Below are 12710 nucleotides of genomic sequence, written 5' to 3'. Positions count from 1 at the left end.
TCAGAAATCGTACAACACCGGGTTATAGTTCAACAGGTTTATTTGAAATCACAAGCTTTCAGAGTGCTGCTCCTTCATTAAGTGAAGTTGACATAAGGTGACGTCTTCACCTGATGAAGGTGCGGCGCTCAAAAAGCTTGTGATTTCAAATAAACCCGTTGGACTATAACCTGGTGTCATTTGATTTCTGACTTTGTCTTCAATTCAGGCAGCACCCATCAATTTTAAGCTGTCTAATTTGTTGCTGGTTGCTGCATGCAACCAGTGCTAGCCTAAGCCCAGGCTTGTGTGTGTTTAGCACCAAATAAAACTAGCCTACATTTTTTCAACCAGCCTGCACCTAATAAAGGGGAGGGGAATTCTGGCTGGAGCAGGACCTACAGCTATTTATGGAACAGTCTGAACAGGGCAACTAGTGAATTATGGCACAGCACAATAGAGTCTGCTCCAAGTTCCTTTGATGTTGCACTGAATACTGAGGTATGGGGTGGAGAGATGTAATCTATCGAGTTAGATCAAAAAACATTAATGTTGAAGCATCCACCTGCATTTTACACAATGGGTTATTTGGGGTACTGGAGGAATAAACTTCAGAGGATCTAGTGACATGTCCTCATTCTTGACTTCCTTTACATTGTTATATTATCAAGCTGCAGTGAATTAATACTATTGTCTCCAGAACCATTTCGTTCATTACTTGTGAGGGGAATCACCATTACATTTCTGGAATTTAAACCAACTGTTTTCTTTGGTTTAGCAACAAGTGCCAGTCCGGTATATTAAGTTCACATGCTGCACACCCACAAATAATCTCATCTGTTTAACATTGAAGTGTAGTGATATCCAGGGATCAGAGAACCCACGGGAATCCACTTTGCTGGAATATAGTCACATGAGGCTGTGCGATTTCTTTGTCCTGAATAGGAAGGTTAATACAATCTGAACACACCAAAACTCAGGTTAGAGTGCAGCAGTCTCGATTAGAATAGTGCTGGAAAAGCACAGCAGGTAAGGCAGCATCCGAGGAGCAGGAAAATCGACGTTTCGGGCAAAAATCCTTCATCAGGAATGAAGGCAGGGAGCCTCCAGGGTGGAGAGATAAATGGGAGGGGGGTGGGGCCGGGGAGAAGGTAACAAAGAATACAATGGGTGGATGGGGGTGGGGATGGAGGTGATACGTCAGAGAGGAGGGTGTAGCGGATCGGTGGGAAGGAAGATTGGCAGGTAGGACAGGCCATGAGGATGGTGCTGAGCTGGAAGGATGGAACTGGGGTAAGGTGGGGGGAGGGAAAATGAGGAAACTGGTGAAGTCCACTTCTGCCTTAGAGTGCAGCAGGCTGATCTAATAAGAATTAAAGCAGCTCAGTGTTCTTTGAGTTTTGTACAGGTTTCCTCTACATGTCTGATTTATGTTTAACTTTCTGTTATGTATGAATCAGACGTTCATCATAAGTCTCTTTCTGTTTCATTTTGATTGCTATGTCTTTAGTCAGGAGGAGAAAGTGAGGACTGCAGATGCTGGCGATCAGAGCTGAAAATGTGTTGCTGGAAAAGCGCAGCAGGTCAGGCAGCATCCAAGGAACAGGAGAAACGACGTTTCGGGCATAAGCCCTTCTTCAGGAATGAGGAAAGTGTGTCCAGCAGCCTAAGATAAAAGGTGGGGAGGAGGGACTTGGGGGAGGGGCGTTGGAAATGCAATAGGTGGAAGGAGGTCAAGGTGAGGGTGATAGGCCGGAGTGGGGGTGGGGGGGCGGAGAGGTCAGGAAGAAGATTGCAGGTTAGGAAGGCGGTGCTGAGTTCGAGGGATTTGACTGAGACAAGGTGGGGGGGAGGGGAAATGAGGAAACTGGAGAAATCTGAGTTCATCCCTTGTGGTTGGAGGGTTCCCAGGCGGAAGATGAGGCGTTCTTCCTCCAACCGTCGTGTTGCTCTGGTCTGGCGATGGAGGAGTCCAAGGACCTGTATGTCCTTGGTGGAGTGGGAGGGGGAGTTGAAGTGTTGAGCAACAGGGTGGTTGGGTTGGTTGGTCGGGGTGTCCCAGAGGTGTTCTCTGAAACATTCCGCAAGTAGGCGGCCTGTCTCCCCAATATAGAGGAGGAAATGACGGCGGATGATACGATGTATATGGAGGTTGGTGGGTGGTAGGTGAGGACCAGTGGGGTTCTGTCCTGGTGGCGATTGGAGGGGTGGGGCTCAAGGGCGGAGGAGTGGTAAGTGGATGAGATGCGGTGGAGGGCATCGTCGACCACGTCTGGGGGGAATTTGCGGTCTTTGAAGAAGGAGGCCATCTGGGTTGTATGGTATTGGGACTGGTCATCCTGGGTCTTTGAATTTCCGCCACCTCCAAACGGACCCCACCACCAGAGATATATTTCCCTCCCCTCCCCTATCAGCGTTTCAAAAAGACCACTCCCTCCGTGACTCCCTTGTTAGGTCCACACCCCCCGCCAACTGAACCTCCACTCCCGGCACCTTCCCCTGGAACCGCAAGAAAGGCAAAACTTGCACCCACACCTCCCCCCTTACTTCCCTCCAAGGCCCCAAGAGATCCTTCCATATCCACCACAAATTCACCTGCACCTCCACACACATCATTTACTGCATCCGCTGCACCCGATGTGGCCTCTTCTATATTGGGGAGACAGGCTGCCTACTTGTGGAATGTTTCAGAGAACATCTCTGGGACACCTGGACCAACCTACCCAACCACCCCGTGGCTGAACACTTCAACTCCCCCTCCCACTCCACCAAACACATGCAGGTCCTTGGACTCCTCCATCCCCAGACCATAGCAACACGACGGTTGGAGGAAGAGCGCCTCATCTTCCGCCTAGGAACCCTCCAACCACAAGGGATGAACTCGGATTTCTCCAGTTTCCTCATTTCCCCTCCCCCCACCTTGTCTCAGTCAAATCCCTTGAACTCAGCACCGCGTTCCTAACCTGCAATCTTCTTCCTGACCTCTCCGCCCCCACCTCCACTCCGGCCTATCACCCTCACCTTGACCTCCTTCCACCTATTGCATTTCCAACGCCCCTCCCCCAAGTCCCTCCTCCCCACCTTTTATCTTAGCCTGCTGGACACACTTTCCTCATTCCTGAAGAAGGGCTTATGCCCAAAACGTCGATTCTCCTGTTCCTTGGATGCTGCCTGACCTGCTGCGCTTTTCCAGCAACACATTTTCAGCTTATGTCTTTAGTCATCCAGGTATCTTGAGCTTTGGATTATCTTCCTTCTCCCATCATAGGAATGTGCCTAGTCTGCAGCTAAAGTATTGTACCTTTGAAAGCCTCTTGCTCTTTAATGATCTACGTACTAATCTTTGAGTCCAATCTATTGTGGTCAGAACCCACTTTAACTCTTTGAAATTAGCCTTCCAACACTATTTTCACATTTTATTTTTCTTGTTCTTGCCCAAAACTATTCAGAAACTGATAATACCTTGACTATCAGCGAGGGAGAAAAGAATAGACCAAGAAATTAAAGGACACTTAGCCTCACTTCAGTAGTCGGGAAATTATTAGTAACAGGACTAGGCTATTCAGTCCATCAGGGTGGTAAAAACAATGACTGCAGATGCTGGAAACCAGATTCTGGATTAGTGGTGCTGGAAGAGCACAGCAGTTCAGGCAGCATCCGAGGACAGGCAAAATCGACGTTTCGGGCAAAAGCCCTTCATCAGGAATAAAGGCAGAGAGCCTGAAGCATGGAGAGATAAGCTAGAGGAGGGTGGGGGTGGGGAGAGAGTAGCATAGAGTACAATAGGTCAGTGGGGAAGGAGATGAAGGTGATAGGTCAGGGAAGAGAGGGTGGAGTGGATAGGTGGAAAAGGAGCTGGGCAGGTCGGACAAGTCCGGATAAGTCGAGTTGCTGGAGGTTAGAAACTAGGATGAGGTGGGGGAAGGGGAAATGAGGAAACTGTTGAAATCCACATTGATGCCCTGGGGTTGAAGTGTTCCGAGGCGGAAGATGAGGCGTTCTTCCTCCAGGCGTCTGGTGGTGAGGGAGCGGCGGTGGAGGAGGCCCAGCACCTCCATATCCTCGGCAGAGTGGGAGGGGGAGTTGAAATGTTGAGCCACTGGGCGATTTGGTTGATTGATGCGGGTGTCTCTGAGATGTTCCCTAAAGCGCTCTGCTAGGAGGCGCCCAGTCTCCCCAATGTAGAGGAGACCGCATCGGGAGCAACGGATACAATAAATGATATTAGTGGATGTGCAGGTAAAACTTTGATGGATGTGGAAGGCTCCTTTAGGGCCTTGGATGGAGGTGAGGGAGGAGGTGTGGGCACAGGTTTTACAGTTCCTGCGGGGGCAGGGAAAAGTGCCAGGATGGGAGGGTGGGTCGTAGGGGGGCGTGGACCTGACCAGGTAGTCACGGAGGGAACGGTCTTTGGGGAAGGCGGAGAGGGGTGGGGAGGGAAATATATCCCTGGTGGTGGGGTCTGTTTGGAGGTGGCAGAAATGTCGGCGGATGATTTGGTTTATGCGAAGGTTGGTAGGGTGGAAGGTGAGCACCAGGGGCGTTCTGTCCTTGTTGCGGTTGGAGGTGTTGGGTCTGAGGGTGGAGGTGCGGGATGTGGATGAGATGCGTTGGAGGGCATCTTTAACCACGTGGGAAGGGAAATTGTGGTCTCTAAAGAAGGAGGCCATCTGGTGTGTTCTATGGTGGAACCGCTCCTCCTGGGAGCAGATACGGCGGAGGAATTGGGAATACGGGATGGCATTTTTGCAAGAGGTAGGGTGGGAAGAGGTGTAATCCAGGTAGCTGTGGGAGTCGGTGGGTTTGTAGAAGATGTCAGTGTCAAGTCGGTTGTCACTGATGGAGATGGAGAGGTCCAGGAAGGGGAGGGAGGTGTCAGAGATGATCCAGGTAAATTTAAGGTCAGGGTGGAATGTGTTGGTGAAGTTGATGAATTGCTCAACCTCCTCGCGGGAGCACGAGGTGGCGCCAATGCAGTCATCAATGTAGCGGAGGAAGAGGTGGGGAGTGGTGCCGGTGTAATTACGGAAGATCAACTGCTCTACGTAGCCAACAAAGAGACAGGCATAGCTGGGGCCCATACGTGTTAACCCTATTCAGTCCATCACACCTGCTCTGGTTTTGAAGATAACCATGGCTGATCCAACAGTTCTGTGTCTTTACCCACATTACCACTGCAACACTTGACACGATTGACAATCAAAAATCCATCAATTGCAAAATATAACCAAAAACTGAGCCCCAATGTTCTGAGTAGAGAAAAGGATGTCCTCATCTTGGTCCTAAATTGCATCTCCCTTATTTTTAAATTGTGCCCCTGATTCTGGAGTCCCTAATCAGGAAAAATCTTTCACTCGCATTTACCTGTCTTTACCTTCACATATTTTGTAAATTGCCACGAGATTATCTCTTGTTCTTCAAAACTCTAAAGAACGCAAGCCCAGTTTTCCCCAATCTCTCTTCACAGAACAGTCCTGTCATCCCAGGATTACATCTGATGAACATTTGTTGCACTCTCTCGATGGCAATAACACCCTTTCTGAGATTACACGACTAAACCTGCACCACAGTACTCCAGGGGCAGTCTAAACAATGCAAGCAGGGTTCCATTGATACTGTACTCAAAAAAAATTGATATTGGTATTGTTGTCAGAAAAACCTCTGTGGGATAATCATTTAATAGTACAGAACTCCTTTTTTAGGAGACATGTTGTAAAAGCTTTTTTCTTGCACTCATGATGGTACCATCACATAATCCAAATCTCAAAGGAAGCAATAAATTACATTCCATAGAAGACAGTGCAGATTGGCAAGTGAGCTCTAATTGGTAGATGCATTGCTATTAAAATTGCACTAGGAAATAATTAACTTCCAAGTTTTGGTGAAACTCAAAGCAACCAAATCAAGTCTTGATTGGTCAAAGTTTTGCCATGGGAAAGCATCAGAGAAAAGCCTCCCCCAGGTTTTTGTTCACTTGTAAAGAGTGCAATGCATGAACATACTCTTTCTCTTTGCAAAGGATAGAACCTCAAATGTGTGGCATCTGGCATGGATGAGTGAGCCACAACTGCAAGCCCAACTGATAATGTGGCTCACTTTCTAAGACTACTAGTCCAGTTTATATTAGGATAACTGGCTTGTCCTGTTATCATTAATTAAAGTTTTAGCGGCCTTTAAAATCTATGAAATAATATACCTTCTCTGTTCTTTAATTCCTTAGTTCTCAGCATTAAATTTAAACCACCATGTGTCTGCACATTTCATTCCTCTATCTATGTCTTCCTGAAATCTGTCTTCCAGACATAGCCAAAGACTCGCCATACCCAGCTCAGTTTATTGATATATAGCTAGACAATTCACTATATTGTTTTTTTATTATGTTACAGGCTATGTGGAAGCTCTGGTGATACCTGCAGGAGCAAGGAGGATACGTGTTGTTGAAGAGAAACCAGCACACAGTTACCTTGGTAATTCATTGTTGCCAGGGGCTTACCTGCTTATGTTGTGACTTTTAAAAAGAAGGAAAGTCCAAGAGAAGTACATTATTATAAAGGAGAAAGTGAGGACTGCAGATGCTGGAGATCAGTGTTGAAAAGTGTGGTGCTGGAAAAACACAGCCAGTCAAGCAGAATACGAGGAGCAGGGGAATCAATGTTTCAGACATTTCTGATGAAGGGCTTATGCCTGAAATGTTGACTGTCCTGCTATTTGGATGCTGCCTGAACAGTTGTGCTTTTCCAGCACCACACTCTTCGGCTACATTACTACAAAGGTTCCTTCAGTGTCTATATTTGTGGATTTTCTCCATCACTTTAAATTATCTCCTCTTAGATGGATGATGTTTCAGTTGGAATACTTTGAGGCAGCATTTCAAGAAAAATACAATTTCCTGGACTTCACCTTCATGAACTTGATGCAAATATTATTGAGCTGCTCTTTGCTCCTGGCTCTGGTGTTCCCCAAGGACCTATTCTTGGACACCTCCCGTTGTCAATTCCATGCTACCTCCCACCCCAGCACAAATAGGCTAGGCAGCATTGTGTGGAAGGAACACAATCGGTGAATTGCAATCACAATCTTGTTTTTGCCCGGTAAGGCTGGTACAATTGCAACATTTAAAAGGCATCTGGATGGATATATGAATAGGAAGGGTTTGGAGAGATATCGGCCAGGTGCTAGCAGGTGGGACTAGATTGGGTTGGGATATCTGGTCGGCATGGACGAGTTGGACTGAAGGGTCTGTTTCCACGCTGTACATCTCTATGACTCTATGTATGATGACGTCACCCAACTCTTCACCACAACCAGCTCTCTAGGTCTTTCCAATATTTCTAAAGTATTAGATTGCTTGTCCAATATTAGTACTGGATCAACAGAAATTTCTGGCAATGAAATATTGAGCAGCCTTGAAACCAATATTATCAGTCCCTGCCACAAACTCTGCTTCCTAACAATGAAGACCAGACTATTCAGGAGAGACGTTAGGAAGCACATCTACACACAAAGAATGGAAAAGGTTTGGAACTCACTTCCTCAGACAACTGTGGATGCAGGATCAATTGTTAATTTTAAATCTGTGATAGATATTTTTGGTTAAGCAGAAGTACTAAGGGATATGAACCAAAGGCAGATATGTGGAGTTAGGCCACATTTTAACCGTGATCTCATTGAGTGGTGGTACAGGCTGGAGGGGCTGAATGGCTTTCTGTTCCTATGTTCCTACATCCGATCCCATCACTATCCCTGGGAACTGATGCTGAAGCAGGGTCTTCTCGACCTTTGTGTCACATTTCATCCTGCTGTGAATTTCAAACTGAGTTTAGACCATATGTCTGCCCCATCACTCAGGTTGCTTTTTTCCATCTTCATAACCAATTCTGCATGTCTCAGCTCATCTCTTTGATGTGTCTCTCTGCTTAACTGTTTCCATGTACTCCGAGCAAGCCTCCCATGTTCTACACTCCAAAATGCCTGTTGTCTGTGTCGTGACTGGGCCAAATTCCGTTTGTCACCACATTATGATAATGCCAAGAATCTTTCACGGGAGGTTTAGTTAACTTAGTTTTTTTTGGTGGTAAGATAGTCCATTAAAACCATTTGTTCTTTCTTTGCAATCGCATAAAGCATTTTACAAAGGAATAAATAACAAACTGGAGGAGGAGCTACAATTTACCATTCAGTTAATAGTAAACTGTTCAGATTTGATTTGAGGTATGCAGTTTCAAGCAAGATTTATAGCATGTAACATTTCACTCTAGTTATTGTGCTCAGATTAGCATAAACAAAAAGTCACAAACATGACATTTAAGCTTGTTGATATAAGATTATATCAACTCCACATAGTGGTATTGAAGTTAGATCCAGATACTTAAAACTTCTTAATTTTCCTGTTAGGTAGTGGGGAGGTTACGAGTCAACTGTTGTACAATTTTTTTATCTACCCATGTCTGCATTTCATATTTTATTTTATTGCTTGCTATTTCTTCTTGGTCATACCAAAACTCCAATGAACATAGCCTTGTCAGGAACCTCTTTTTAATTATATCCAGAAAATGGGATCAAATAAAAAAAAGGAGCCAAGAGCATTTACTGAGGAGACTCAACATTCTGTCAGTATTTTCAGTAATATACAAATCTTTATTAATGCTGCATGGTTTTTGTTTCATGTAAGTCAGTAAAGTGAGGCTTTGATTAAAGTGGATGTAATTAAATGTGTATAGTGCATTTGGGGAGTTTTACATGGAGCACAGTATTTAAAATCTGGAACTGGCACAGGATAAAGTGACTTTTCTCGTGCTTAAAATCAGTAATCTGAAGGCTCCCGTCTGGAAGTGCAAATTCAAGTTTAGTAAAGGTACTAATTTTACAATCAGCTAGTGATGATCACATGCAAAGTTCAACTCCTCAAGTATCAGCATGACATGGTATATGAGTATCCCAATTTGTACATACTCAGGACCACTGGTTGACAAAGTGGACTAAATCAAATAGAAAACCTCCACCCAGAAGGTCAATCAACCATCTGGCAAAATCACAAAGACCTTGTGTTTAATTTTCCATTTATATTGTAAATGCAGCCAGGTTTCTGCAACATGCTGTAAATCTGATGTCTTCTATACTAACATTATGATTGCAATGCTCAGACAATCTCTTTATTTTGGAACTTATGAATCTGAGTTTTTAAAAAAAAATTATAACATTGATGTACAGAAGGAGAGAACAGACACAGAGGTACTCGACTTAGAGTTCAAAACTCATCTATTGTCAAGTAGCCCCTCTTCACAGCATGTACAGGAAACTAAAACATTTCCATTAAATAGTGATTGGAAACCAACATTTAAATTTTTAAGAAGGATCCTTTCTTTTGAAACTTAAAAAAAATTATAACCGTAACAGGTCAACAAAGAAATACAGTGACAAATGCATTTTTTTCTTAAAGAATGGAATATATTAATTCATTTTATTCAGGTTTGGATAAAGTATATTTCCCCAATGTTAAATGTGGACCATTTTATTCTTACTGATTCACATTTGAGAATTAATCAATACTTTTTGGAGCGGCACAGTGGCTCAGTATTAGCACTGCTGCCTCACGTCACCAGGGTCCTAGGTTCGATTCCAGCCTTGGGCGACTATCTGTGTGGAATTTGCACACTCTCCCTATGTCTGTGTGGGTTTTCTCCAGGTGCTCCAGTTTCCTCCCACACTCCAAAGCTGTGCAGGTCAGGTGAATTGGTCATGCCAAATTGCCCATAGTGTTAGGTACATTAGTCAGTGGGAAATGGGTCTGGGTGGGTTACTCTTTAGAGGGTCAGTGTGGGCCGAAGGGCCTGTTTCCACACTGTAAGTAATCTAATCATAGCATTATTTTAACGTACTGCAGGAAATAAAGTTGGTTGAAAAGAACTTAGCTTGGCTATGTATAAATTTATGATATTAAGAGGTTTACTACTTCATGTGCATTTATGAGTAGCAGTTCATGAGCAGTTTTATAATTAGTGAAACACTTAGTGGTAGATTTCAGGTTTGGGTGACAATTCAAAACAGGTGATATCAAGTCAGCACTCCATCTAACATCTGCCCATTTTTATTCCTTTCAACTTCAATCTCAACTCATGTATTGCTTTCAAGTTATAAACGTAGAAATGGTCAGAAAGAAAAGAAGTTCCTAACTCCCTTCCCAATGCTACAGCTGTTTTGAAGAACCTATTTGTTTTCCTCCCACATTAGTTGCTTTACCAATATTAACAAATCAGTGCTCTTAGTTAATCACGTCAGATCATGGTTCTATTGTTCTAAGTGCTTTCATTTTCCTGTTTCTGAATGTTTATCTCTAAAATGTTAATACTTGCAGCTCTCCGAGATGCCAGCAAACATTCTATTAATAGTGACTGGAAGATTGAACATCCAGGATCATTTAACATTGCTGGAACAACAGTCCATTATGTAAGAAGAGGGTTCTGGGAAAAGATTTCTGCAAAAGGTCCAACCACATCTCCTCTGCATTTACTGGTATGGCCTTAGGATGTTTTATCTTTTTCTATTTCATTGATTGTCTTTATCAGATACCAGAAGGGAATTGATCTCTTTCCAGAAAACAAGACAGACTGAGGACTGATCTGACTGAAACATTAACTTTATGGTTGGATATATTGGATAGTGTCATAAGGACAAGTCAAAGTCTGGATTTTCACTGCAGAGGTGAGAAATGGAAGTTAGTTTCGAACCCACCCATGGGGGAAGCAGAAATGAGCCCCAGGATTAAAGGGTCCACCATTTAATTTCTGTGGAAGTGATTTTGGAAGCCAGCAATCACAGGGGTGGGACAACTCAAGTGCATGTCTGATTTTAACTCACTCTATTCGCCTTTTCTGTAGCTTATTTTACACAGCTATGAAAGTACAGTGCAGAATCACAAAATTCTTAATTTACACAATGTGGCAGGACAGCCACTAGCCTATACCCCAGTTTTCAGACCTAGACCTAGTGATAAAGCTAAAGACTGTGAGGGAGAGAAACAAGAGTAGTAGGAGGAGGTCTTTACTCAGAACAAGCAGTCATGGATGGCCAATGAGGGGGAGAGACGTGGTGATAACATTGGAATGTTGCAGCAGCTGAAGGCCCAGAATGGGATGGTCAGTGGGCCCCGGAGTGGGGTGAATGGCCATCGGTCAGCAGGATGGGGGGAGTACTTCAGAAAATACTTCAGTGCAGTCTGTGAAATCCCAAATGCCTTAACTGTCTGGGTTTCAGTCGGCAAACCTGTCCCAATAAGGAGAAGGTGTGCACTGTATCTAAGAGATAATTCTATCTGGGTGGATTTGTCAGGAGTTTACTGAAGCATATTGTGTGTTTTGATGCATTTTCAATAACTTATTGAGCAAAATAAAGTTATTTTAAACATGCATCATGAAAGAAAGCCCTTCAGATCATTGTACCCATTCCAGCCCTTTCAAAGAATAGTCTGATACTCATCAATTCTGCAAATTCTTCGGTGATTTAGCCACTTCTATTTTGAAATTTGTTGTTGAATCTGCTTCTGCCATCCTTTCAGGCTGAGTGCTGCATTGTCTTTGATTTTTAAAATTGTCCTCCTACACCCCAATTCAGGGAATTGACATATGTCAAAAAGCTTTGCCTCGAGTATCCGGGGGCATTATTGTATACGTAGCTCCAGTTTGAAAAATATACCTTATTATCGATATAAGTGCAGATACAGTTAGTTGAATGATGTATGGCACATACTAGTTACTAAGCTGCTGGAACATGAAAATGTCATGTACTGAAGAGAACAAGCCAATAGTGTATAATGTGAATTAAAATTACAATGAAAGTTGCTAAAAATGAACTTGGGAAAAAGATATGGAGTCTTTCCCTGGGGTCTTCAATGTATTGGTACAGTCTACCTGACAGTGAGTTGTATGAGAGTCTGTCGAGAGACTGACTTAATGTCTCAAATATCGCTTTTTGTTCTATGCTTTCTTTTGTCTTCACAATTGGAATCTTAACAAAGCAGCAGTTAGTACACTGCAGACATGAACAGAATTTATTGAAATAAAATTCATGCACTGGCATGAGTTGTCCAAGTCATCTTATTATTTTAAATTGCAATTACATCTTTATTTCATTTGAAACCAAGGTCAGCCAACAAAAAAAATGAGATAAATTAAAGCTGACAACAAAAATTCTTATAGTTTTTGCAAATGGCAAGTACTTGATCAGAGCAGGTATAGGACACGTGTATAGAGGTGCTTCATTACCCTGGGTTTCTCTTACAGCTAAGGATTGGTTAAGCAGCTTTGAAGGGACATAGAACAGTACAGCACAGAACAGGCCCTTCAGCCCACGATGTTGTGCCGACCAGTGATCCTCATGTAAGATAGATCTAATGTATGAACTCTCAAATTTCTGTGACCATATGCATGTCCAGCAGTCTCTTAAATTTCCCCAATGACCTCGCTTCCACAACTGCTGCCGGCAACGCATTCCATGCTCTCACAACTCTCTGTGTAAAGAACCTGCCTCTGACATCCCCTCTATACTTTCCGCCAAACAGCTTAAAACTATGACCCCTCGTGTTAACAATTTCTGCCCTGGGAAAAAGTCTCTGACTATCAACTCTATCTATGCCTCTCATTATCTTGTACATCTCAATTAGGTCCCCTCTCTTCCTTCTTTTTTCCAATGAGAAAAGTCCGAGCTCAGTCAACCTCTCTTCGTAAGATAAGCCC

The 12710-nt window shown here is 43.7% G+C and overlaps 1 protein-coding gene across 3 annotated transcripts in view; it reads left to right on the top strand.

The window, feature by feature from the left end:
- Nucleotides 1-12710, top strand: part of LOC122563838 (A disintegrin and metalloproteinase with thrombospondin motifs 19-like) — a 567067-nt gene that overhangs the window by 419395 nt on the left and 134962 nt on the right. For all 3 annotated transcript variants that reach the window (XM_087994240.1, XM_087994230.1, XM_087994226.1), the window contains 2 exons: nucleotides 6366-6446; nucleotides 10334-10491. In XM_087994240.1, coding sequence (XP_087850366.1) covers nucleotides 6366-6446; nucleotides 10334-10491 — 239 coding nt within the window. The remainder of the gene's footprint in view (nucleotides 1-6365; nucleotides 6447-10333; nucleotides 10492-12710) is intronic.

Source organism: Chiloscyllium plagiosum, unplaced genomic scaffold (genome assembly GCF_037043375.1).
Source record: "Chiloscyllium plagiosum isolate Xiang-an unplaced genomic scaffold, Cpla_swu_hap1 HiC_scaffold_2, whole genome shotgun sequence".
Taxonomy (NCBI): Eukaryota; Metazoa; Chordata; class Chondrichthyes; order Orectolobiformes; family Hemiscylliidae; genus Chiloscyllium; species Chiloscyllium plagiosum.
This window is presented reverse-complemented; position numbering and strand designations above follow the sequence as displayed.